The sequence below is a fragment of the Gopherus evgoodei genome, chromosome 16 (assembly GCF_007399415.2).
Source record: "Gopherus evgoodei ecotype Sinaloan lineage chromosome 16, rGopEvg1_v1.p, whole genome shotgun sequence".
In the NCBI taxonomy this organism is placed as follows: domain Eukaryota; kingdom Metazoa; phylum Chordata; order Testudines; family Testudinidae; genus Gopherus; species Gopherus evgoodei.
In genome coordinates, this window is record NC_044337.1 from 7,292,375 (window position 1) to 7,319,566 (window position 27,192).

Below are 27,192 nucleotides of genomic sequence, written 5' to 3' on the forward strand. Positions count from 1 at the left end.
TATGCTCAGAAGGGACACAGGGAAACCACCATGTAGACTGGGACTATGCCTGGTTTTGGGTATCCTCATCATATGGAAGCAATGCAAAGTGTGTGATGATTAACCTCTTGGTACCTTCACAATGAGGGCAAAGTTCGGAGTGTCAAATTTATTTGACCCAAAATATGCAACATACTGTGTAGCATACACTACTCTTTCTCTTGTGAGCTGCTGCGTAGAGAGATTGAAGAGAGGGTGGGTCTGATCAGTTCTTTGGCTGATGGGTGAAAGAGATTGAGTCTCCAGGAGTACAGCAGTGAAGCCTTTCAGTCAGCTCTGTTATTACAGGTTCACACTTCTCCTTCACCATCAAATGATTTAGCCAATGGGGGAAGCGGTCTTTCTGCTTGCAAACTTTCTGCAGACAGACTGACTTTTACCAACTTCTGTCATAACTGGCTGAATGAACACGTTTCAGTCCCTGGGTTGGTTCATAGTGTGAAATCGATCACATCCGTTGTGCTTGGCTTTTCTTTTCCCTGACTGGATGACGGAAACGTTATTAATAGGAAGTGGAGGTGCCAATCACTTCTGGGCAAATAGCTAATACTAAAATTCAGGCCTGGGTCCCGTTGTTGACCTGCAAATACAGGTATTGGCATGAAAACCAGCTGTTCCCCAGTCATCCAGGGGAACAAAAGCCCGTTGGCACCAATTAGACTAAGTGGTAGGAGCAAGCAAGAAACAAATGTGAAGGTGGGTGAATCTAAAGGGGCTTGAATGCCTGAAAAGATTCCCACATATCCCTTCCCCCCCTCCCAAAATCTTGATTCAGCAGCAGCATTGCTTATTTAATGGTAGGACTGGGCACTTACATTGCCCCCTCCTATTAATCTGGATGTCAGCTGTCCCATTCCCTTCCAGTGTTTTTATGTGCACGTTATTGGTTAGTTTGCACTGCCTGTCTGGGGCAGTGGCCTAGAGAGTTTGTGGGGTAAGTCAGGGTGAGTGAGGCTTCCATCCCTTTGTCTTGCCACTTAAGCTTCTGCTGCTGATTCAGTACAGCAGCAGACAGATGTGTCTTCGGAAGGCATGACTTGTTTGTCTCGTTTTATTCTTTTATCGTTACCTAAGTGAAAGTGAAAAATCTACCCGATCATATAGAGAAGGAGATAAGAGATCAATTGTAACATAAATGCCCAGATGTTAACGTGTTCATTATTCTGTGTGCATCTGTATTTATAGACTCCTAGGAGCATTGCCTGCATACTGCTTTCTTGTGATGAATGTGGCCTTTATACATACACACACTCTTTTTTGCTATATAAATATATGTATATTTTAATTTAGGTACTGAAGCGTATAAACCACCTTTGGGAGGCAGAGAGGGAGCTGGGCAGGAGAATAGTATGGAATACATGGAAGTGTCTCTTGATTCTTTGGATCTCCGAGTAAAGGGAATTCTATCTTCACAATCAGAAGGTGAGTGTCAGCTTTCTAAATATGGCCATGTACCATTTTGGTTCTTTGTTTCCTTGGTATTATCCTCTGTATTAAGATGATGCCCCCTGGTGGCTACTGATGGGAGAATTTGAAGAGATGCATCATTAAAAAGGCAGCTAGTTAATCTCACTGAATTCAGGGACGTAGGTAGCACCGTTAATGTCTGGCCCAAGTGGTGTTCAGAACGGGGTTCAAGGGAGGGAACCCTCCTTAAATTAGGTTACTGGGTTTTGTTGGTGGATTTTAAGCTTGCAAACATTTCTCAGGGAGGATGCAAGCCTTCGTAGTTTTGGTTGACTTTTTCTCCCTTGATTTTTATCTACCCAGTTTTGCAGCCCCGCCCCTTTAAATAACCCTTATTTACCCAAAAAGCACCATACTGCAGCCCTGCAGTATTCTACATTACTAGCCCCCAGCACTGCAGTGTGACTATTGCAAAGTGGGGTGCGTTGGATCGTAAGTACGTTCTGAGAAGGGCAGATCAACTCCCTGAGGATGGAATGCTTCTCCTATGCAGGAGGGCAGTGCCTGGGGATCCAAGTACAGAGCTATCTGCCTCTTGGCGCCAGAGAGGCCTCTTCTAATGAGAAGGCTGCTGTTCCCAGTGCTGAATTTGCCTTGAGTCCAGTGCTTCGTCATAAAACTGACTCTCCCCCACACTGAGCTGCCTTTGAAAGTCTGCCTTATTCTCTCTATCATGGGACATCACAGAGCTGGTGGGAGTGTCCACCACGAACGGAAAGTCAATTTCTCTCCCTCCCCCAAACCACCATGAGCTGGTGGTGGGTGTTTTGACTGGATCCGCTGAATGTCAGAAGGGCTGTTGAAATGGCAGCTTGGAAGGAGAAATAAACTGCTCCTCACCTTGTGATCCTGCTTGTTCAGCTAGTTGGCTGCAGTAGAGACAGACTTTATCCATGTACTGTAGTGCTTCTTGGAAGCTTAATGCTTACAGCTTGGGGACGTTCCTTATGAGATGAAAATGGATTGGTTTTTAACCCTTAAAATGGTGTCCTCAGAGGAAAAAAAAGAATGTTTATTTCACCGTGGCACCAGAGGGGATTCTCTACTGTGACCTGAATGATTAGTATTGGTGTTTCAACCTTTGCCCAGAGGAAAATAACTCCCCTTTTGAAGCTTTTTTATTTTTTAAATAAAAAAGTAGCACGATTACTTCACTTGAAGACCTTATAGCTTCCCAGGCTTGGCTCTGAAGAACAAGACAGTTTTGAATTAGCCAAGGGGAAATGTATAGGAAGTTTAAAAAAAAAAAAAGTGTGTTTCTGTAACTCAAAAATGTGTAAGGAACAGTGTTCAGATAGGATCCAAATATTCCGTCTCTGGCTCAGACTAAATGTGCCAGGGAATATTTTTCAGCCATGTCATAAGCCTTTGCAAACAGAAGCCAGTGATGAAATACTTTCCTGACATTCTGCCATGCTGCTATAATGTAGCTTCAGACTTTGAACTGCAGTTGGTCCCTTTCAAGTTATCTGATATTTAGAGTATTGGGAGTCAGGACTCCTGGGTTCTCTATTCTCTGCCACAGGTGCACTGTGTGACTTTGGGCGAGTCACTCTTTCTGGGGTGGGGTTTTCAGTTGTCATAAGTGTCCATTTCCATTGAAATCAGTGGTAAAATTCCCAGGGGGAGCGGAGTTAGACCAACGCTGGACACTTCTGAAAACACCACACTAAGTACCTTGGTTTTCCCCATCTGTAGGATAGGGATAAGAACAACTGCATACCTGTGTAACAAGATGTAACTAATGCTTGTAAAGCACTTTGGGAACCTTGTATGGAGGGGGCTCTAGAAGGATAAAGCTAACATTGGCCAAATGTCCCCTTTTCTTCCCTATGGGTGTTCTCAGGAGGTAATTACAGAGCTGACTGACTTGACTTTCGCACCATAGGTCTCTCTAATGGCCCTGAAGCAATAGAAATGGATGGTCTTCAGGAAGTGCCTCTCTGTAGCTGTCGAATGGAAACCCCCAAAAGCAGAGAGATTACCACGCTAGCCAACAACCAGTGCATGGCAACGGAGAGCGTGGACAATGAGGTAGGAGACCCTCCTTCAGCTTCTCTTCCAGCTTCTCTCAGCTTCCTCCCATGTAAGGGTTAGGCCTATCTGCTTCACACGCTGAGGACTCTGTCTGCTCTCTTTGGGGAGAGAAATTGGATGTGCTCAGTTGGTTTGCCACGGTCTTGACTTTGACGGCAGGAGTCTGAAGAGGTCTGTGCTAAGAACATAAGCGTGCTCAGTTTACAGGCTAGTTTCCCAGCCTGGGGCAGGTCCCCAGACTAGTCCATGCAGAGGGTAGTTTGGGAGCAAATAGGACCAAGAACTCTCTTCGCTGCTTATGAATTGTAGCAGGTAAAGTGGCTGTCAGGTGACTGAAAGCCGCCTGCCTTCCCTCCTGCTTCTGCCCTGTGACTGGGATGGAGCTCAGCTTCAGGAGCACGTGTTGCAGCCGCACGGAAGCACCAGTGGACTCTTCCCCCAATAGCATGTGCAGTTCTGATGAGAGGGGCATAGGGAAGGGAGAGAGCCAGGGTTCTGGAAAGAATTGGGGGTGGGGGGGGATAATCACCCTTTCGCAGGCCACCTGTATTCCAGTCACCTACGCACACGAGTACCCCATGGCAAAGGAATCCCCAATACGAGACAAGAGCTCATCATTGAAGGGAAAGCACCCCTAGAGCCTTGGGAAGGAGAAGACCTGGAGTCTCACTCTCAGGGGTCTCTAGACAAGGAAGAGAGGATCTGGCAAGAAGCTATAAGGTTCTCTGAGAGCTACCTTTCCCGGACAGATTGGTGATGAGCAGGCTGAGGGAATAATGGCCACCCTTTATATTAAAGTTCTATGTTATAAAGCATTAATAAGTGGCTAATAGGTTACATGACTAGTACGTAGCGGGATGTTGTAAGAACAATATTGGAAGGGGTTATCAAAGGTTATAAACCACCTGTTGGCCTCTGTAACAGTTGATTGTCAGTTGGATAAAAGAGCTATTAATCATTTATGTACTCTTTCAAAACTACCTGGATATGAAACCTTAATAGAAAGTGCGACCAAGGTAACCTCAGGACTGCTTAATACAGACAGGCTGACCTGCTGTATGGCTGATCAAATTTGCTTAGTTTTTAGGTAAAACAAGAGAATTTGTTCGCTAATTTTCAGCTCACTCTGAGTGAGAGGGTGCATTTAAGGAGTGAAAGTTTTGGAAACCCAAACATAACCCCATGTTGCCTAGTGCTTGGCATCCAGGCACTGAAAACGCCGAGATGTATAAGTGCGAATGCAGCAGGGGGAAGCACTGGTTTCTCTGATCCAGTAAAGCAAGCAGCACAGGTGTTGATATAGGTTAATAACCTACGGTAGTGGGAGAGAGCATAAGGATCCTTTGAATCAGACATTGATGGTAACTCTATCCCTAGAAGGCCAGATTTTTTTTTATATTTTTTTAATGGTTTCAGCACACAGTGCTCTCACAGTGTCTTGAGTTCTTGTGAAAATCTGGCCCTTAACATGCCTGAGCATGTTCCAGCACGGGACCTCAACAAGCGCAAGCCATAATTTAATTGCACATTGATTCTCCCTCTGCCTCTGTCTCTGTTCTCCCTCTGTTCACTTTCGAACAGTAACATGCTTTGGCCCTTTAGGTCTTATTCCCTCAGTCACTGGCACCCTCCGTTTCTGGCAAAATGAGAGTGAGTGTTTGGTGACTCAAACCCGGGGGCTGCCCATTCTGCTGCTGCTTGGCTCTTGCGTATTTCCAGTTATGAATTTCCTTATGAGGACTGAATGACTCTCTGGTCCATATGCATGTTAGTTAGTAAATGATGCATTTCTTTCTGTGAGAGCACCTTTCTCTGCTCACTATTGGACGGCTAATGCTGTCTGGCATGCATCTGAATGGCTGTGAAAAGGCCAGGTTTCATCATGGCAGTGTGCACAAGCCGAGAGGATTGTCTGTGTTTTGGTCTCCAGTAATTGTATTTCCTCTCATTATTCCCGTTCCAGCTGGGCCGATGCACAAACAGCGTGGTGAAATATGAGCTGATGCGCCCTTCAAACAAGGTCCAGCTCTTGGTGCTGTGCGAGGACCACAGAGGGAGAATGGTGAAACACCAGTGCTGCCCTGGCTGTGGATACTTCTGCACTGCAGTAAGTCTCTCATTTAAGCCTGGGGGGGACTCAGAGGTGCTGTAGGTGCGTGCCATGCTGTCCTTCAGTGATCACACACATCTTTTCTACCTTTCACTGCTGGGAAATGCTGCTTCAAGTGCTGTGGAATAGGTACAGCAGCAGCTAAGTAACGTACCCTGGGGTACCTTTAGCTTCCAGAGGAATGTCAAAGAAAATTATTGACTGATCCAGCCTGATAGCTACACCATGTTGGAGGCCTTGCCTTAAGAATTTCAGGGCTGTGGGTGTCTTCCCTCCCACGCTGATCTTTCCCATAATGACCTTTCCCAGTTTACCTTTGTAGATTTCAAAGCCAGAAGGGACCATTGTGACCACCTAGTCTGACCACCTGTGTAACACAGGCCAGAGAAATTCCCCAAAATAATTCCTAGAGCAGATCTCTTAGAACAGGAGTGGGCAAACTGTGGCCCACAGGCCACATCTGGCCCGTCAGACCTTTTAATCTGGCCCTCAGCTCCCCCTGGGAGCGGGGTCGGGGGCTTACCCCACTCTGTGCAGCTCCCAGGAAGCAGCCAGCATGTCCCTCCTCTGGCTCCTACATAGTACTCACAGGCACGGCCAGGCGGCTCTCCACGCTGCACCATCCACAGATGACGTCCCCGCAGCTCCCATTGGCTGTGGCTCCCAGCTATCCCAGAGTGCATCAGTCTGTACCATCACAAAAATGGGCTTCAGGTAACACTAGTGCCACAGAATGATGGATTCTGGGATAACTTCAAGTCATCAGGAAGTGTTGGAGGATTTTGGAGAGAGGAGAAGAAAGTCACTAGCAGCCAGTTAAGTAGCGTTCTACAGCGCACACTTATAGAGCTTTGAGAAACCCAAAAGTCATCCTGATTTTTCTGAGTTGGTTTAGAAACTGAAATCGCTACATCGGTGTAACCCCTTGCGCGGATTCTCTGAAATTGGTTTAGGAGTGTAGCTCTGTGTAGGTAAGGCCAGGCACTAACTCTATTGTCAGTGTAGCTTTACAGCACTCCTGTAAGTGAAGGCCTGCAATAGAGGTCAATCGTCCGATTTTCTTAGTGTGCAGACCTGACCTGTCATCTTGACATGTGCCCCTTTTTGCTTTTAGGAGCATCGTGTGCACAGAGAGAGCATCCACTGGGAAAGGGAAAGTGTGACTCCAATGTATAAGCCATTACAACATGCCACGTATTAGAGCTTGTGTTTCTAGAAACACCAGCAAGAGTTTTGATGTTGGGGATGTTAGAGCAGAGAACAGGGAACCAAGACTCCTGGGTTCTGTTACCAGATCGGTTAGTGGCTTGATTTGTAACCATAGCCAATCGGCTGTTTCTCATTGCTGCTGTTTTGTTCATCTGTAGAATGGTGATAATTCTGGCCTTCCTTCCAGGCGTGCGCTGGTGAAACTAAAGTGATACTAAATGTGATAGTAAGAGAAGGGCAAAGAACATTATTATTTATGACTGAACATGTGAACTACTTCTGTGCGTTCTCTCCCCCCAGGGCACTTTCATGGAGTGTCAGCCTGAAAGCAGCATTTCCCACCGTTTCCACAAGAACTGTGCCTCCCAGGTTAATGACACGAGCTACTGCCCACACTGCGGGGAAGAGGCCTGTAAGGCGAAGGAGGTGACGATAGCAAAAGCAGACACGACCTCCACGGTGTTGCTGACCTACGAGCAGGAGAAGCCGGTGTCTCTGGAGGGGAGGGCAGACACCACCACAGGGAGGTGAGTCGCTGCTCAGTGGAAGCATCGGGCCCTCCATTGTGCCTTGATTTGTCTGCTGCGTGGATCAAACAGATTCCTGGTTCTTGTCTTATATGCCAAATCCAGCAGCTGGAAGCTGAAGGCTGCACCAGGATGATGCACTAGACTTCCACCTCTGAAGACCTGTCCTCCCATGTCACAAGTTAAATGAGTTCTTGGTGTCAGTCCAGTCCCCAGAGACATTTGTCCACCTCATAAAACCACTATGTCATTCAGCACATATTGCATTCTGCTTGAGAGAGGCCCAGAATTAGCAGGGAGAGCTGCAGAGACTGGGGCGGATTGGCAGAGCTGCATGGGGAGCCTAGGACAGGATTAGTAGTGGGTGTCTGCAGGTCAGGATTGGGGATAGCAGATATCATCTCAGGGAGAAAGCTTACATAGCACCGGACCATAACACATGTGGCTCTAACCGACCAGCATGTGTGCATAGAGAAAATCAGAGTGAGAAGCAAATCACCACCTGTTCTGGAAGTCTTCATTATTGAGCAGCACTTAAGAGACATCCTAAATCTTGAGATTTATCTGAATGTGTGTTAATGATCTTTGTCATTTGCCACCTTGTATTTTCTCAGCAGACTGCTGGGACAGAACTCTCTGCCCCCTGCTGTGGTAGTAGCTGTATCCCCAGATATGTTACTTAGAGCACAGCTACTCTAATGAGAGGGTAACGCTGCTTCTGGTCCGAGGAGAATTCTAGCCAAGAGACCACTTTTCAAAATTCTTTAAGGCATTTGAATTTAAAACCTGTTTTCTTTCCTTATTTGGCATAGACGTATGTGTTCTTGTCTGGGTTTAATGCTTACGTTTGGTTCTCTCTCTCTCTCTCGCTTCAGTGGCATTGGAACACAGTTGTCTGAGGAAGACAAACCAGAGAGTTTGGCTACTGAGGGATTTGATTTGGCTGGATCTTCTGTTTTTGTGAAGCCTGTCACTGGCCTGCCTCAGGGACCAGTTAAAGAAACCTTGGAAAGTGCTTTGATTGCGCTGGATTCAGAAAAGTAAGAACTGGCCCCCAAATCTCTCCAATGCCACCCTGGTTCATTGGGCTGGAACAAACCAGGATTTAGTTTCTTTGGGCTTTGAGGCCCACTTGAGCACAGTGTGTTTCTATTCTGATCGGTCATTCTCCTCTGAGGATTGTGGATTCTGAGCCCAGCGTCTGCTGCATCCATCATGCTGATGGATTTGCTAGTGGGGATTAGTCTGCCTTCCCACAGACCGGGCTACCAAGGTTGACCTACCAGGGATCCTCATTCACACTCTTAGCACACCGACAAGAGTGAACCCCAAAGTCAGGAGCTCCCTCAGTCTGGCTCCTTTGAGCCTTCTCCTTTCAGACAGTTGCCTAAATAGAAACATCCTACTAGATATTCCGAGATGCCCAGAGTCCTCCAAGAGCAAAGTAATTAATGGCTGCTGTTTAGCAGCCATTGTAGAGGTCTGTTGAGCAGCTGAATCCTGTGGAACGTCACACGAAAGGTATTGCTAAAGGATTCGGGGGGAGAAAATGCTGCTTCCTGCCTCTTAACGCCTCGCTCTGTGTGTGCAGCCATGTGACGCTGGTCACACGCTGCTTGAGTGGGTGTGGTAAAAAGCCAAGTGCTTGCAGTAGCTGCATTCTCTCGCTTTCAGTGAGGGACATCCACTGGGAGAACCCAAAGGCTCTGTCTAGTGGGCTCGAGAATAGGGCTGTCCATGGTATGTCTGAAGCGGGTTGGCAGAGGGTGGTAGAAAGGTGCACTGCAGGGAGAGCAGATGCATGTGGTACTTCCTGATATTCCTTAGGAACAGATTTCTGGTATAAGCCGATGGCAGTCAGGAGAGGACAGAGCTCTTGAGATTTTTCTTTAAGAGTAAATAATAAGCCTATTTCCTCCCTGCTACAGACCCAAGAAGTTACGGTTCCACCCAAAGCAGCTATACTTCTCTGCCAGGCAAGGGGAACTTCAGAAGGTCCTGCTTATGTTGGGTAAGTGGATCCTTCCCAGAAGGTGCTAGTTTGGCAGTACTCCTGCTCCTGCAAGTCAATTGCCACAGTCCAGTTCCCTACTTTGCATTCCCCATTGGCCCAGGTGGGAGGGTGTTGGAAGCTAAAATCAGTTTTGCCAATAACTTACCATTGGCAGTTTTTCCTCCTCTGTCTCATATGTGGACCCATCTGAATTTGGACACAGTTTTATACAGATGCCCATCCTTAACTGCCCTCAAACATCTTCTATGTAATTTTCCAAACTGGCAAAATTTGCCTCGCCTCATAACGAGTGGGGGGATGTTTACATGCGGTATGGAGGGTGTTTTAAATTAGGACTCTGTGAGTTTGCAGAGAATGAAAGATCCTTAATGTGCAAAGCTTTATTATTAAGGTGCTTAATAAACTGAAACTGGAGGATAATTTTGAGATTCTGATGTTGCTTTTATCCCTGATCACATGGGAATATTTGCTCTTTTTGTTTTGGTTGCAGGACACTGAGTAATTTTTTCTATTGATCGTGTTCGCTCCTCTCCAGTGTTTTGCAATACATTTTTGCAAATATTTTCAGTCTTTTCTTTTAACAAACACCTTTGTCCTTTTGGCAAATATCAACTGCATTGTCTGAGTCCTTGGTAGTAGTGAAATTCGATTCACTGGTGTTTTGTTTAACCATGACTTCATCCTACATATCATATTGTCATGCCCAGCCATTATTGCTTGGCCATCATCATCATCTGTCAGTTTCTGCACAGTTGAGCCAGATAGATTAAATAATTTCCCAATTACTTCGCCATGTCATCAACTGCTGTTGCAGCCATCAGGATGTTAGAGAATTGTGAATGAGAGGGGAGGTGGCATGCAGGATAGCAAATGGGAAAACAGGCATCCATGAGACCATCTCTGTGTTAAACGGTAGTTCACATCATATCTGAGAACTGCCTGGTCTACAAAAATAGTCACTCTTGGGTTTCATTGTTTTAGCACTTGGTGATAGCAATGATGTAACAATTTAATTTAAGATCCCAAGCGAGATTGGTGGCAGTTTGCTGGTGGTGGTTCTGCTGATCTCTGTATCCCAGCTGGAAGAGTCTGTTTGTTTTTCAGTGGACGGGATTGATCCTAACTTCAAAATGGAGCACCAGAATAAGAGAACCCCTCTCCACGCTGCTGCGGAATCTGGGCACGTGGACATCTGCCACATGCTGATTCAGGTTCATCTCCATTTATATTCTTCAAATCAAGAGGCTTCTCTCCATGCCATGTCTTCCTACCCCCCAGGGCTGAAAAACATTTGGGAATTAACCTACTGAGCCTTTACCTTCCATTATAACCCCTTAAATCTCAGGATTTGCTGTCTGTCCGCCCCACCCCCCTATCTGAATGTAGGCTCAGTGCTTCCATTGCAAATCAAAGGCACTATAAATAATAGTGCATTCTTCTTTTGGTCTGTGGAGTGTGAGTTGATGGGACTTGGACACTAATAAGTTTGTATAAAGGTAGACACGTGGTTAACACCAAGAACTGGAGTACCAAAAATGCTTTGCATTGGAACCCTCTAAAATGAATGTTTTTTAAATAATGGGCTTTTTAAACTTGTACAACAAAATGTAAAGCAAAATGAATAGGCCCATGTTTTCAAAGTGGCCGGTGATTTTGAGTGCCCAATTTGAGAGACTTCTAAGGGGCTTGATTTTCAGAAAGTGCTGAGCCTCCTGTGCTCTGAAAATGAAGCTCCTGAAGGTGTCTCAGATTGAGCACCCAAAAACAGAGGCACTCAGAATTAGTGGTCACTTTTTAAAATGTGCACCTTAATCCTGCTCCTTTTATCCAGGTGAGTTGTCCTGTTTGAAGTCAGTGGAACTACTTGCATGGGTAAGGCCTTGCAATGAATCACAGAAATAAAATCGGTTAGAAGAATAACTCTATTAAAAGGATGACCATGTTAGGAGATGGAGCATGAGGACAAGTCCATCATCTCATGCATTTCCCACTGCAAGGCTGTTGCGACAACACAATACTGAGGCAGTAACATCCCCAGCTCCCTAACCTGAAACACACAGTGAGGACTGGGTGTTTTAGATTTTTCAAAGCAATGAAAACAAAGTGGTCTACTGAAGGATTGCTAGAAGCAGTGGGCCCCCTTTTATGTGCATAGATAAATCTGAGTCGGCCTGTTACTGCTGTAAATAGGCTTTCTCCTAACAACAACAAAATCCAAGGGTTGTGCCTGCCTCAGAATTGTTGAGTTTGGGTATGTGTTTTGTTTGTCTGTTTGTGTTTTGCTTGTTTTGAAGCAGCTTGTGTGTTTATTGCGCAAAGCATAGGGAATAAACAGGCCACATGCTTTGCACAGTAGCATTCTGACAACAAATTATGGTAGTATTTTCCCAAGCAGCTCCGCATTGGCCTAACTCTGCTCTGATGGAAGTCAATGGAAATTTTACTGTTGATGTCAGTAAACATCCTAGTTAACTGTTGACCCTTGCAAGAGGGGTCAGTCATCCTAGTGCTGAGCGCTTTGAAAAACCCTCTCCTCACTATTGGTGAATAGGTCGTTCCAGAACAGCTTGTGATGGATAGGGAAGGGACAACTGTTTGTTTCCTCGTCCCCATGGAGTTGATGGGCCCTTGGAAACAGAGAACTTCTCTTTGGCTTTAGAGGACATAGAGATTTTTGAGATATCGTACAGATGATCAGAGACAGCTGTGAATTCTACAGTGGCACAGAATGAGTTAATAACAGTGACCATCTAAGTCCAGATGTGTGTTCCTTTGTGCTCCCAGTTACTGAATATGGAAGAGAGCAAATAATATGATTCTTGGACAGGGATCAGCTTTGACTCCCCCTCTTCCCCATCATTCTTCTTTATGTGGGTGAATCGTTCTCTCAATAGACAACCTGCTGGCAAATCTGTATTCCCATATCCTTCCATTGATAAACAGTAGCTATTATAATGGCTCTTGTGTTTGCCTTGGCCATTTAACAGGCTGGTGCTAACATAGACACCTGCTCGGAGGACCAAAGGACCCCGCTGATGGAGGCAGCAGAGAATAACCATCTGGATGCTGTGAAGTACCTTATCAAGGCTGGAGCATTGGTAGATCCCAAGGTAGCCGCTGATTCCTTGTTTTCTCCTTGCGTGGCCTGTCAGGCTTTCCTTCCCTTTCTTGAAGGGTTTGAGTCTGGATGCAAGTTCCTAACTAGAGGGGAAGGGGGCCTCTTATCATTTGGGTCAGGCTGGCTGGTGGTAATTTTTAAAAATTATTTAACACCTAGATTGCAAGCTCTTTGGGGCAAGGACTGTCTCTTACTACCTAAGTGTACGATGGGGATCTGCTCCATGTTTGGGGCTTCCAGATTCTACTGTAATAAAATGATGAATAGCAATAATAGTTGGTTCTGAATTCCATGGGCACAAAAGAGTTTTGATTTTTAACCTCTGGTTTTGTGCTCCATTAACTCAGCACTAGGCTTTTTGGGGCAATTTTTTAAACAGGCCTCTAATTAGGTGCCTACAAATCAATTGAAGGTGAAAGAGAGAGCATTTAGCTGTCCAAGTACCTAATTGTGTAGCAGTTTGCAAGCACAAAACTGCAGTGGCAAAATCAGAAGCTGTCTTTAAAATACAGCCCTTTAAATTAAACAGATACAATAAAAGTATGTCTGGCTAGCTGCCAGTAACATGCTTGTTAAATACATGGATGGATTATTAGTGTCTTAAATCAGATGCCATTTGGAGGGCAGGAGCCCTCCTCGCCACAAACTTCATGGAGTTACCACCTGCTCACTTCAGCTCGCTGCCTGTGATATTGCTAAGGAATGGAGCAGTATGGTGATGATACTTTGCCCACTCAGGAGCTGGCCTATGTCTGTGGGATTATCCTGCTTGCAGGCTACAAGAGGCCAAATGCAGTCTGTCATCGGGCCTTTGACAGTTCCCCTGGAGACCTTCTCCAACGTGTGGGGGCACATGCAGGTTCAAACTAGCTGGTGCCAGGGGCATCCCCAAGCAATTGCCAGATGCCTGTTGTGTGATTTAATGATGGCACAGTGCAAAGAGATTTTTTAATAAAGGTAAAGAGGGGGAAAAAAACCCTTATCCTAACCAGCGAAAGTAAATTAGAACTGTTACAACCTTGGGATCGTTACTGAAATTCAATAATTCCTGAAGTTTATTGCGTCAATTAGTTTCCTGTACGATATTAGTCATGTTTGAAAATAGCAGCCTTGCTACATCAACTGGGGTTCTTTTGCAGAGAGACAGAATTGCTAGCTGCTGCTTCTCTGCCCTCCCCTCGCTGAGAGAGAGGGATTGTCAAGCAAGAAAGGGGCAACTAATGACCAAGGGCATTCCTGGGTCCCCCTGCGAACTGCTGCTGTTCCTGTCAGAGGGACATCCTGGTCCCATTGAAGTCAGTGGGAGTTTAATATTAACCGTGCCTGCTCTCACACAGGTGTATTGAGAGACTACAGTTACCTCTTGTGAATCTTAACAGAAAGGTGCTGCTGTTAGCCAGGGTCATACGTAGCTACAAGCCTGTTGTGCTTGTGCTAATTATGAACCAGATTCCCAGCATGCTTTTCACTTATGTCAAGGTTGCAGTGAACTTTGTGCAGCCACTGTTCTTTGTATATGCGGAACCTGTGAGGAGTAAGATACACCATTGATTATTAACACTGTGCTCATGGGCACTTGTGTATAGGGGCTTGTGGGACACTTTAGAGAGAGTAAAAATGTCCTCTTTGCCCTGAGGAGCTTCACAGTGTAAACTGTCTAAAACCTCACCTCCCCCGTAAGAACGGCCAGACTGGGTCAAACCAAGGGTCCATCTATTCCAGTGTCCTGTCTGCTGACAGTGGCCAATGCCAGGTCCCCAGAGGGAATGAACAGAACAGGGAATCATCAAGTGATCCACTCCCTGTCACCCATTCCCAGCTTCTGGCAAACAGAGGCAAGGGACACCATCCCTACCCATCCTGGCTAATAGCCATTGATGGACCTATCCTCCATGAATGTATCTAGTTCGTTTTTGAACCCTCTTATAGTCTTGGCCTTCACAACATCCCCATCCAATTAAATTGCTTCCCCCCCACCCCCCAGCATTGTCCGTGAGGCACCTGTGCTCTCTGTATTGGACACCTATTTGGGAGGGGGTCCTCACTTTTGTGAGCCAAAGAGGTGCTCCTATGTTGAAGTGTGTTGCTTTTTGTGGGTTTAATGTGAAGGAATGATGTGGTTCAAATTGGGGGAGGGGTGGTTGCTTTTGGTTTTTCATTTATTTTCAGTCCCTTGGGGCTTGCTCTGGATTGAGTTTGTGTGAGGTAAAAGTTTGGGTTCTCCAGAGCACGGCTGGTTTCTGATTTTACGCTGTGGGTCTCTCCCCTCCCACCATCACTCACATCCCAGCCCTCCCACCTTTCCATCCTGTAGAAGGCCCCGTACTCGAAAACCCCAAAGGGAGTTTTGCTTTCAAAACTTGATCTGAGTTTCTCCTCAGCATTTCCAGACCTTCTTTTAGGCCTTGTCTCTCTGGGGACCTCTGTGTGGTTCCAGTGTAGAGGTACCGGGGCAGCCCCCTGTGTGGACATACTGCACTGGTGGGAGGAGTGGTTTGTACTGAGCAGCTGCGTCGGACTAGCAACTGGGGATTAAAAAAACCCAGGTGTTGGCAAAGCCTGAAGTTTCTGGTTGAGATTGTCTCTCCTGGAGGGCCCTGCTGATGTAAGGGGCCTTATGGGCACAGTCACAGCCTGTGCAGAAAGCTCTGCCTGTGTGAAGGAGAGAATTCTCCCCCGCACTTCCTGCCCCTCTGGCTCCAGCGGGGGAGCAATAGACGACAGCTCTATGGGAAAGGGAGGGGGCAGAAAGCCACAGTCAGCAGACGGAGATGGGGAGCAGCTGACAGCCAGCTCTGCAATCTCTGCAAACCTCTCAGGGGAGCCTTTTCATCCAAGGCCCTTCTCCTCCTCCCAGCCCCGACCTGTGCTTCCTGGTGGTGGCTTGTCAGGGCTCCGCTTAACACCCTACTGGGGGCTGGCTGCGGCTGCTCTTCCTCTCTCCTGACGTCCTCAGCAGGAGGGGCCAGGGGGCTCTCCCAGCTCCCAGACCTGTGCTCTGAGCACTAGCCTGTCTCTTTCTGACATACCACAGTGCGACACCAACAATATCTGACGCCAGGGAGGGTGGGAGATGATTTTCCTTGAGTTCTGTGATTTTGTTGCTCAGGATGCTGAGGGCTCCACATGTTTGCACTTGGCTGCCAAGAAAGGGCATTACGACGTAGTTCAGTACCTCCTCTCCAACGGGCAGATGGACGTCAACTGCCAGGTGAGGTCCTTCTGCGCGGTGCCTAAGGAAGACCAGGCACTTTCCACGGCTCAGGAACTGTAGTCTGTCCCTGCAGTCTCAGCAGTGCTCCATATAGTTACTCAGACACTGCTGGGCTGGTCTGGAGAAGCAAACGTGCTTAGCTAATGGGGTCGTGATTCATCAATAATCTGAACCTACCTTCCCAGCCTTCAAGGCCATCACAGAAAGGCCCTCCTTCTCTGCCTCCCTTCCACACACGTCGGGCAGCCCGGCCCACTAACCAGCAGTCAGCTGTGCTCTGTGCTGCCTCTGACTCTGCTTTAAATTCCCTGCTTCCTCTAGGCCTCTGCTGAGCCTGGGGCCTTTACCCCCAGGGTCCATTAACAGAGCCTCAGTCTGCCCCTGCAGGCTCCTCTCACAACCCCTCCTCCCAGCAATGGGGCCAGAGAGGAAGCTGATCCGGGGCCCATTTGCACTGTCCTGGAAAGGGTGGGAGGCAGCCGGAAGCTAAGCCATTTTCAATAGGACATCCAGCCATAAGGAGTGAAGCAACACGGCCTTCCCATAGCCTTCCAGGCCTGTTCTGGGCTGCTCATCGGGCTGGCAGCTCCCCTGGTGCCTTGGCAGTCAGCCCACTTCAGATGTAGGGTTGGGCTCTGATGCTACAATCTTACCTGCACAGATGGGCCCTTTCTCTCGCACCCCCAGAGACCAATTTTCAGTCTGTGATGCGACGCCAGGATGCAGGAGTGGGGCGGATGGGGCTGAACCACACTATGCTGTGTGTGAACGACAACAGGGTTTTCTCCACAACATGGTGGCCTGAGACAAAGGGGGTCAGTAGCTGCCTGTTGCGGCTGCAGCCCATGGAGCCAGTGGAAATCAAGGCAGGCTCTGCTTTGTCCATGTTGTGTGTGTCTCATGCACTCCTCTCCCCTCCCAGGACGACGGAGGCTGGACGCCCATGATCTGGGCCACCGAATACAAGCACGTTGAGCTGGTGAAGCTATTGCTGTCCAGGGGATCGGACATTAATATTCGAGACAATGTAAGACTTACCGGAGTTGGGGGTTTTAGTACATAAATGTCAATCTTTATTGAAAAGTTCCCCAAACCAGTAATGCCAAGCCCCTCGGAAAGGACGGTAGGAAGCAGTGGGTTTGATAGTCAGTGTGACACGGAGGGAGGTAGCGGATGAGCGTTTGCAGCACGAGCAGCCGCATTGCTTGCACTTTAGGTAGGTCCTTGCAGACAGTCTGCTAACCTTCAACTCCAAGTACTTCCCTCTACGGTATTTAAAAGTCATGTCCATAGTGTCTCTCCTGTTCTGTGTAGTAGTAAGTCCTGTGCCCAGTTGTGTCTGCAGCGTGGGGCCCACACAGTACCACACGTTCCGTGCCCCAGAGAGCTTGCGCTCTGGGGACTTGACTTGCAGAAGTGCTGAGTAGCTTCTGCCCCAAATGAAGTGAATGGGAGCTCCAGGGGCTAAGCTTCTCTGAGGAGCAGGCCTTCGGAGCCCAATTCTGCAAACCCTTCCTCATGTGAGAAGTTGCAGATGGGACTGCTTTCCCGAGCGAGGGCCAGGCACCTGATACCACGTTCTGTGATCGGAAAGATAAAACACGGGGCAGGAATTAGGGAGCGTGGGCGGGGATGATTGGAGAGGAGGGAGAAAGCAGTGTCCAGTCCTCCATCTAGGAGATGGGTCAGACCCGCCACTGCTCCTTTTATTGATTGAGTGCAGCGTCTTTCCCATTTTCCCATTCCGCCTCTGAAAAACTCCTGTGAGTCCAGTGGATGTAAGAAGCTGTTCCTATTGGTCTCCCCCAGTGCCTCTCTCTTCCCGATGCTGTCAGGGTTAGATAGAGGTGCATGTATCTCACTGCGCTCAGAATGACTCAGACTGCTCACTAGTAGCTGTCTTCCCCAGCCCGAAAGCCCCTCCTCTTTAGGAGCCTCCATTTCTTGGGTAGCTGAGTACTTTCCAGGCAAGTCCTGCTCTGACAAAGCATAAGAGTCAGAGGTAGGAGAGGGCATTCCAGACTCTTGCAATTGACTTCATCGCTGTAAAACTGGTTCTGAACAAAACGGTTTCGTGGCTGATCCATCACAAAAGCCGCCAGCTACCAATCCCTTGGATCGCACGTTAGTCTCACCGTGTAAATCCAGTCATTCCGTCCAGCAGTTCCCTCGCACGTGTGAGATCCCCTTTAATTTGTCCAGAGTTCCAGCATCTACTTATTGTTGGTCATTAAGGGTCAGCTCCTGCCATCGTTCCTCACACTGAGTAGCACCTTACTCCTCGAGTAGCCCCATTGATTTTAATCAGCGTAAATTAGAATGGCAGGAGCTGTAAATTGGTCTGTCCTCTCTGTCGCCTGATACACAGTATGTGCAGCGGTACCCTTGCTGGATTAAATTAATCTTCAAAACTATACTTGGGATTCGCTGCCATTTCTAGATGGTGGTATGCTTGGGAGCAGAAGCCCTGTCGAAAATATGCCGCTCCTGCACCCGGGCATCTATTTAAGTCAGATCTTCCCTTTAATAGAGAAATTAAGTTGCAGAGACTTAAATATGCAACTTTTTTTGCCATCTGTGAGAGACCTCCGTTTATAATCATCGTCGTTACGTGGTCACAATCAGCCTTTCTGGTGCTTGTCATGCTGAAGGATTCCAAGGTGTACTATACATTACACAGTAATAGGATCATCACTTAAAACATCTATATCCGCAAGATTAGGATTCCCTTCTTTCTGGTGCTTTAGTGAGAGAGTGATACACACAGGATTTACGAGATGCCTGAAATCAGTTTGCTCTCCCTATGCCTGGCGTCCTGCTTTTCAGACCTTTGTACCCTACAGCTTGTGCTCTGCTTCTTCCCGCTGGGGTTGCTCTCTTTGACACTGTAGAGTTAGGAGATGGGCTAGTTTTGCTGCATGTCTGGTTTGGACGGTTCAGCTCCTCGCCCTTCTCTGGGGCTCGTTAGCATCTGTCGTGTCTCCCTGTGGATCGATCCAGATCGTTCTGTGGCTTAGAGACAAATGACTCGTCTGTACGGATAAAGAGAGTAGTGCAGTAGCTTAGGTGTAGCCTTGCTGTCTCCAGTGAGCGTGGAGGCGGCTGTGCTGAGAACTCCCTGCCTGCCTGTTGCAGAGTTGTGTTCCTCCGAGCTAGAGAGAAATCCAGTAAAGGAGAAGGCCGGCCATGTGTTTCATGCCATAGCTACAGTGCTAAGGATGGTGGAGTCCCAAAGTGGTGGGATCTTAGTGCACTAAACAGCCTCTCCTGTGTTTTCCCCTCCAGGAGGAGAATATTTGTTTGCACTGGGCAGCTTTTTCTGGCTGTGTTGACATAGCGGAGATACTGCTGGCTGCTAAGTGCGATTTACATGCAGTAAATATTCATGGAGACTCACCACTGCACATCGCAGCCAGAGAGAACCGCTATGAGTGTGTTGTGTAAGTACGGCACCTGCCACCCCCGCTTTCTTTCGTTACTTTGTTCACTTCTCATTTGGACACTGGCTGGCAAGCTGAGGAGTGCTATGAAATGCCTTTACCTCTGAACATGAACCAAAATAGGATGATGAGCCTGATTCTGCATTGCTTTGCACCCAGGCAAAGTGGGGGTGAAATACATGGGGCTGATTCTCATGAACACCAAGACCCCTTCGCAACACTCTGGCCGTAAATGACGCAAATTAAAATTGCATCCACTGTCAGGCACCTTTCCACTGCCAGAGTGGTGTAAAGGGGCCTTTTGAGCAAACAAAAACCGAGCCCTCGTATCCTGATTCAGTAGCACACGCACCGCTGTAAATGACTGCGCGATGCACAAGGCAGTGGAGAAGCAGGCTGAGTTTTGTAAGCACGCGAGTGGAGCTTGTGATGGCTCCTAGCAGCTGAGCCTATTTATAGCGAGGTGGGATGCAGGGCCACTCCATTTGCAGAGCCATCGAATGGAGGCCCCGGATGCTTTCCCTGTGTTACAATGCATGCAGCAATTCCAGCTAGCGAGCAAGTGCTCCGTTTAGAGGGTGAAATTCACCCCTGGACAAAACTAGCTCAAGGCCTATGCCCCTTTCTAAAATTCCATTTATGTCCTTGAAATAGGGCTTCAATGGGACTTCAGTGGTGCCTATGCCTAGTTCTAGGTCCATTTGGAGCTAGGCTGGTTATGAGCAAACTCTTTTTCATGCCTGATATAAGGCGAGATTTGGACCCAGCTTTCTAGAATTGGCAGTCTGATGTGCCAGTCTGTTCCTCTACTCAGCTTCCAAATTAACCTCTACCTTTAGAAAGTGTTGTTCAATGGACCAGCTTTATAAAAAAGGAATTGAGGTGGTGGCTTTCTGTTGTGGTGGAACCTGTTCTGAGTCATCTTTCTCAAGAGAAAGTGGTCCTGCGAATGCAACCTTAAGGAATGGCTGCAGAATGCCATTTGACTCTTCCACCTCTGATAAGTTCTTTCTGGGTGGGTTATCTATTGTTGTTGCTGTTTTGCAGCCTCTTTCTCTCCCGTGGCTCGGATGTCAGCTTGAAGAACAAGGAAGGTGAGACTCCACTACAGTGCTCAAGTCTCAACTCTCAGGTCTGGGTGGCTCTGCAGATGAACAAGACAATCCGAGAATCATCTACTGACAAACCTGCCCAGATAGAGAAGATGGTGAGCAGGTGAGAGTCCAGCTAGCCTCTGTTGTGACTGCCAAGTACAAACTCTCTAGGCTGAGGGTTGAGGCCCCGATTCGGGAAAGGCACTTAGCTTTTAAGCTTGTGCTGAATCAGGGTTGGTGCAGCACATGCTGAATCAGGGCTGGCATTTATGAATTTACCATCTACATGGAACGGTCCAACAGGAAGTAATAATGTATACATCTGGCTGGAAAAATGGATTCAGAATGAAACGGAGTTCCTTTCAATCTTAAATATTCAGAGATCAAATTCTGCTCAGGATGCCACTGAAGCTGCACTGGATGATTTTATAGTCACCAGATTGTTTTGGGGAGTGGAGGATGGTATCTTCGTTGCATAAAGCGATTGTTCTCTTCCCTACCTTTCCCCTGCTGTGACAGAGACATTGCCCGGGGTTACGAGCAGATCCCAATTCCATGCATCAATTCAGTGGACAGCGAGCCTTGCCCCACCAACTACAAATACGTTTCTCAGAACTGTGTGACCTCCCCAATGAACATCGATAGAAACATCACTCATTTGCAGGTTAGATGGGCCGGGTACATATGTGGGTGGGTGTGTCTCTCCTGTCCTGGTACGGAATATTGTTAGAGAGGTTGTTGTGTGCTGATGAGAAAGCCAGCTGGAGTGTGCACTGCAGAGATGTGTTCCCATAGGAAGGGGTATTCGTGTGTCTGTCTGTCTCTCTAGGTGGACACTGTGATATGAGCAAACATGGTTGAGTTGCTTGATTGTGTGCTTGTATTCTAGTTGCACACTTGCCTCCTCCACCTTGTTGGTATAGGTCTTTTTGCAACAGAAGAACGGAAATTCCTCCCACTGCTCCTTGGAACTGAGAAAACATTTTGTTCCATGGAAATCTGAAAGTCAAGCCTCATAGGCGCTGTGATGGTGGAGGTGCGAGTTTTAAGATGAGAGAGAAAACCCACGATCCTTTCCATTTTGTCTGAATTGAAAACCCTGTGACATTTTCAGTAAGAATTGGGGTAGTTAACCCCCATGTCCTGGCAAAATTCTAGCTTAGGCATTTGGACTCTGCCTCCCTAAATTCCCCCAGCTGTTTCTCTTGGATGTAGGATTCTCTATCTCTTCCTTTCTTAAACTGCTGCTAACTGCACATGACGTCCCACTCTAGAGATGGCTGCTTTTCATAGTTCTGATGTAGCCCATACACTAGGTGTAGTGAGGCTTTAATTAGTCAATGTTTGTAGATCCTCCAATGACAGAAGCTGGAGATGAGCAAAGTAATATTTGGCAATAGTAATAATTCAGGCTATTGATTGTGGTGTTCTGTGTGATATCCATGAAGGCTATGTGTCCTGGTGCCATAGTTATGAGCCTTGTGTAATATCCTCGAGAAACAATCAGGCATTCATGGCTTCCCAGGCTTGATTCTTGCAACTCATTGTATCCAGGCATGAAGCCACATGCCCTGAAAAACCTCCAATTGGTACAGAATTCAGCAGCCTGTCTACTTAGCAGCACAAGTTGCCAGGAACACATCGCCCCAGTGTTCCACTCGCTACACTGTCTCCCCAGCGAACTCAGCATCCAGTTCAAGGCTTGTGTCTCTGATATTCAGAGCCCTCCAATCGATTGGCCCTACCTACCTGAGAAGTCACTCTGCCCTCTGTGACCCTGACTCCCCATGCCAGTGACCCTGGCAGCTAGTGGGTCATGAGCACAGGAGAGAGAATTTTCACAGGAGCTGGAGCTACACTGGAATTCACTTCTGCATGAGAGAAAAATGGACACAGGATCATCCCTTGCAGAACTGACTGCAAAATCCCTTTCTGTGATCTAGCTTCCCCCAGTAATGTCACCCACAAAAATGAGCAAACAAAATGCCCTGTGAAACCAATGAAGCTGATTGTGCTGTTGTCTGATGAGAGAGGGGGAGGGATTTGTGCCTATTTTTAAATACTTGGGAGGCCCCCATATTCTTGGTGTTTGGGAGAGGATGGGGTATCTCAATAACTAAGTCGATAGCTGTTTCCTTTCCAGCCCATTTAACCAATTTAGTCTTTCTGTTGCATTTGTGTGAGAACTGGGTCTGCTCCTTGTTTCTCCCTTCCAGTACTGTGTGTGCATAGATGACTGCTCCTCCAGCAACTGCATGTGTGGCCAACTCAGTATGCGCTGCTGGTATGACAAGGTGAGGACTTTGAACTTCACGTTTGGTTTGGCCGATATTCACGTATTATAACAGTTAATTAAAAAAAATTCTTAGATTTTCTCAATTCCAGTATATAAAATACTCAAGACTGTAATCTTGGCTTCAGTGTGTACGTGGCAAGAGACACAATAAATCTCAAACTTGTGTTACTTCTATACCAATGGAGCCATTAATTATCCCCCCATGATGCGCAGTGTTTAACAATTCGTGCCCAAGGTACAAGCCCCATTGAAGAATACAGTGTGCTCTGTTCAGTCGTTAAGTGTTTGTGTAATTTATCAATGAGGGGAAGGGACTAGGGATTTTTTATTTTTCCCTTATTTACCGTGATCCACCTCCTGTGAAGGCTGAGTGGATGTATTTTAATTACAGGGTTGCTAGGTGGCTGCTCTAGCTTTTTGTGTATATATGCTTAAATCCTCCAGGGAAGTTTGGAGGTTAATCCTTGAGCAGGTTCCACATGTTCCCATAATCTCTGCAGGCTTCTCCCTTGGGAATTTTGGTATCTCCTGGCTTTTGCCAGGTATCCATTTGAATTGTGCTTTAACAGGCTTCACAATCCAAAGTGACTTCACTGCTCGTATCCTTTGAGCATTTATGTCCAAATTTATTAAATATGGTGCACTATCTGCCACCTTTGCATCTCCATGTAACTGGAAGATACTTAGAGGGGCTTCTTATGAGAATAAAGGTGGTCCAGCAGCATGACTGCTGGCCTCAGAGTCTGGAGACCTGGGTTCTAGTCCAGGCTGTACCATAAACTCTCTTCCCCAGTTGGAAAATGTGGCTAAAGAAGCATGCACACTTCTGTAAAGCACCTTGAGATCTGCAGCTGAATAGCACCACATGCAGGCAAAGTTCTGTTTTTGTTTTTTGCCTGTCCTCTGTTTCTGATAGTGGTGCAGAGCTCCCTCAGACTTCGGGGAAGTTTGGGTATGGATCTATGTTGTCATCTGAGTCAACTCTGGAAGATGAATGGGAACCAGTGTATCAGCTCTAGATTGACTTAAACTTTGAGGAAATTCAGCTCTGGATTGGAGCTTTCCAGCTTTATTTCCAGTTCCAAAAGAATACAGGAATATAATCTCATGTCTCTTCTCCAGGATGGCCGACTCCTGCCTGAATTCAACATGTCTGAGCCACCGCTGATCTTTGAGTGTAACCACGCTTGCTCATGTTGGCGAAACTGCCGGAATCGGGTGGTGCAGAATGGGCTCAGGTGAGAGAGAAGGCTCCTGATTTGGATCATTATTTTAAAAGGAATAAAGCCCCTTGCCTGTCTGCTCTAGTCTGTCTGTAAAAGCAAAGATTTCCAAAGATGAGGGAGAAATGGTGCAGCGATATCATCATTGAAAGATGTAAACCAGAGCCAAGCTTCTGGGTCCTGCTAGTGACCACAAAACAACAGCAGGGTTGTAGATAAGCTGAGAACACCACCCTGACACTGGCCTAGACATTTAGACCCTCTGTGTTCTTTAGTCAGCCCAAATGTACAATTTATTAGTTGCTTCTGTGTGGTTTTTCTATTTTTTTTTTTTAAAGTGGTCGCTTTGCTGCCAGTTCAGGGTAAGGTCTTTGGGGAAAATAGAGTAATAATAAGGAAAAAACTGAGCCATTTATGTCAAACATTATTTATGTCATAGATTTATGTCAAAATTATAGGTTAGCAGTTCGTATCAGAAGTGATGGCCAAAGCTTATGGACCTGGGTTCCTAAAGTTCCTCTCTAACTGGTCTGATTTATTTTTTTTCCAGAGATGCTCAGCACCCATTGAGTTCAGTGCTGTCAGTCACACTATTTTTATTGTGTTGCTGAAGGATGAATGTAAGCCTGTAACTTTAGGTACTCAGTTTGGTAACCTCGGCTGTCTCCTGTAAAACAGGGGAAGGGATGTTGTGGAGAACTGACTCAAGGTTAAACTGATGTCGTCTCTGGTTTGGTTTAGTTTTATTTAGTAAAGAACTGATTTTTTAACTTTGAAATCTGATGAAAATTTGAAATTTATTAAAGAAAAAATCCCACTCAAGAAACTTTCCTGATGAAATTCTTGGCCGCACTTTCTCTTTTTTTCCCCTTTGGTTGGCACAATGTGTTTGTTCCTTTAGGAGTTGTGCAAACAAGGTTGTCACTGTTGTGCCCTGTTTGTAAGTCTTGCTAAGGGAGACAGGTTGGCTCTGTAAACTGAGGCTGAGGTTGAGTGATAAGTCCCTGTGGAGCCTGTGATAAGGTCAGATATTTCCCAGAGCTCTGTGAGCCGCGTCCCTTGAGAAATCAAGGATAACTCCTGGCTTTTGATCTGCAAAGTGACTGCTCAGTAATGATGCCTGGGTGCTTCCTCTTCATTCTCAGTATTTCCCTTATCAGATTTGCTCCAAGTTAATGTTACGTGTCAGTGCGCATGTTTCCCTCTGGCAGGCCTACCAGCTCTGCCTGGCCTCTGAAAAGCAAGCGATGTTCCCTGCGTCACCCCCCAACCACACAGTGTCCGCGATCCAAAACTCAGCTGCCTGTTTTACTGGTGATGAACGAGGCAAAACAGAATGCAGCTTCCTCAGGCCTGAAGCACGGTGTGAGCACGTTTTCTGAAGCTGCTAGTGCTAAGGAAAACCTATCTGCCTTGGGTTGTGCTCCTGGTACAGTCTGCCAAGGGTATGAAGTGCCATGGAGGGAGAGGGATTATTTAAGACAGTGCGATGTAAAAGGGATATCAAAAGAAGCAATGGGGAGAAATTAAGGAAAGGGGAAAAAAGGGGAGCATTAGGATTCTCCCCTTCCTTCCCCCCCTCTCCCCAATAATGGAGTCTATGAAAGTTGCCTTAGGCTCCAGCGGGGGATGCAGGGGACATTCCTGGAGAATGTTAAGTATAAGATGGTCCTAGGATATATTCCAGCAGTGGCTGGGCAGTGCAGTAGAGGACCTACTGGGGCTTTTCTGAGTCTAGTTTTATAGGCTGTTTATAGGGGCCAGAAAACCCAGCAAGTTTCAAGTTACACAGTTTCCTTCCTACCTCTCAGATAGTGGCTTAGATAGGAATGAGTGGGACCCACCAAACTTCCAGCTCTGCGCAGGTGGAAGGGATATCTGTGTAGTGATCCAAGGCGTTCTGAGTACTGCTCCAGCTCCATCCCCTCTATTGCAGCACACTTTCCACACAGCCATGCTCCCATGTGCTCCTGCCGACTTCTCCTCAAACATCTCCTCCTTCCATTGTGCAGATGGGGAACATGCAGGAGGGAAGAGAAGCTGGTAGCTGACATTTGTATCCCATGTGTAAATCCCCAGAGGTTTAAGGTGGAGGTGGTAACATGGAGAGCGCCCAGTCCCCATGGAGTGTGGTAAAGGGGGTTCTGCAGGATGGGGATAAAGGAGAGGTGCCACATAGTTGCTGCTTCCCCCTCTTGCTATGCCAGAAGCCAGTTTGCACCTGGTTTTCCTTCCTTCTGCTCACATTAGCAGAGGGAGCAGATCGTGGGGTGCAAGGAACTGGGGTCACATGGTGACAAAACTAGAAACTGTCTCTTGAAATTAACATTTTCTGATTAAATTTGCAATTTCTGTGTAACCCACCCCTCCCCAGAGAGCGGACGCCTTTCTGCAGAGCGCTGCCTCTGATGCCTTTAATGGGACCCCTTTTCTTGTCTTTCAGGGTTCGACTGCAGCTTTATCGAACGCAAAAGATGGGCTGGGGCGTGCGGTCAATGCAAGACATCCCCTTGGGAACATTCGTGTGCGAGTAAGTTCATCAGCTTAGAGTAGCTCACAAAGAAAGCATCAGCTCATGAACTCTTTTGGACAATTGGTGTCGTGCACCCAAATTAGAATGCTCCTTATTGAAGGAAGAGGTACATGCAAAAAGAAATTGCTTCATACAGAACCATCTAGCCTAAGTATATAAGAACGGCCATACGGGGTCAGACCAAAGGTCCATCTAGCCCAGTATCCTGTCTTCCAACAGTGGCCAATGCCAGGTGCCCCAGAGAGAATGAACGGAACAGGGAATCAAGTGATCCATCCTCTAAGTGAACATTCCCTATGCAGTTAGAACATATCTTCAAGCTTTCCCCATGCTGCTGAAGTCCTAAGTCGGCTCATAACCCACCCTACCTTAGTGACCTCCATGCATCACCTTGGAATGAGAGTAGTCTCATAAATTCCACATTATGGCCCTAATTCAGCAAAGCATGTGCTTAAATCCGTTTGACAGCAGTGAGATTTAAACATGTGCTTAAGAGCTGTCCAGAATAGGACTGCTTTCCTGAATTGGGGCTTATGACTTTGTCACAGTGACTGTTGTATTGATAGATATGCCTGAGAGACATTGATTTAAGCTCTGAAAGCTTTGATTGTTTAGCAGAAATGAGTAGCGAGATGGGAAATGCAAGGCGGGGGTAGAAGTAATCCATTTAATTTGTATTGGAGATGGGCTCAAACTGCAAAATTCACGCCTGGGACATCCCAAAGTCTGAGGGGTTGGAGGTGCATCAGTGTCTCTGGAGCCCGTGTTTTGAGTTGGGCCAATCTCTAGTCAGTGTGAGACAATTAAGGGTTTTCTACAGTACCGAAGTTCTGGTTTGGACCCTGACTCTGCAGAGCACTTAAGTGTATGT

At 47.0% G+C, this 27,192-nt stretch overlaps 1 protein-coding gene across 7 annotated transcripts in view; it reads left to right on the top strand.

Annotated features, from left to right (window-relative positions):
- The window catches only part of EHMT1 (euchromatic histone lysine methyltransferase 1), a 174,533-nt gene that overhangs the window by 124,296 nt on the left and 23,045 nt on the right, over nt 1-27,192 (top strand). For 5 of the 7 annotated variants that reach the window (XM_030535179.1, XM_030535181.1, XM_030535180.1 and 2 more), the window contains 16 exons: nt 1,330-1,461; nt 3,395-3,540; nt 5,507-5,650; nt 7,163-7,389; nt 8,265-8,429; nt 9,318-9,400; nt 10,508-10,614; nt 12,391-12,513; nt 15,631-15,732; nt 16,658-16,762; nt 19,021-19,175; nt 20,223-20,390; nt 20,789-20,933; nt 22,486-22,563; nt 23,688-23,803; nt 26,232-26,318. In XM_030535179.1, coding sequence (XP_030391039.1) covers nt 1,330-1,461; nt 3,395-3,540; nt 5,507-5,650; nt 7,163-7,389; nt 8,265-8,429; nt 9,318-9,400; nt 10,508-10,614; nt 12,391-12,513; nt 15,631-15,732; nt 16,658-16,762; nt 19,021-19,175; nt 20,223-20,390; nt 20,789-20,933; nt 22,486-22,563; nt 23,688-23,803; nt 26,232-26,318 — 2,083 coding nt within the window. Of the gene's footprint in view, nt 1-1,329; nt 1,462-3,394; nt 3,541-5,506; nt 5,651-7,162; nt 7,390-8,264; nt 8,430-9,317; nt 9,401-10,507; nt 10,615-12,390; nt 12,514-13,660; nt 13,817-15,630; nt 15,733-16,657; nt 16,763-19,020; nt 19,176-20,222; nt 20,391-20,788; nt 20,934-22,485; nt 22,564-23,687; nt 23,804-26,231; nt 26,319-27,192 lie in introns of those variants that run through there. The other 2 variants (XM_030535184.1, XM_030535183.1) reach the window with 2 other exon arrangements.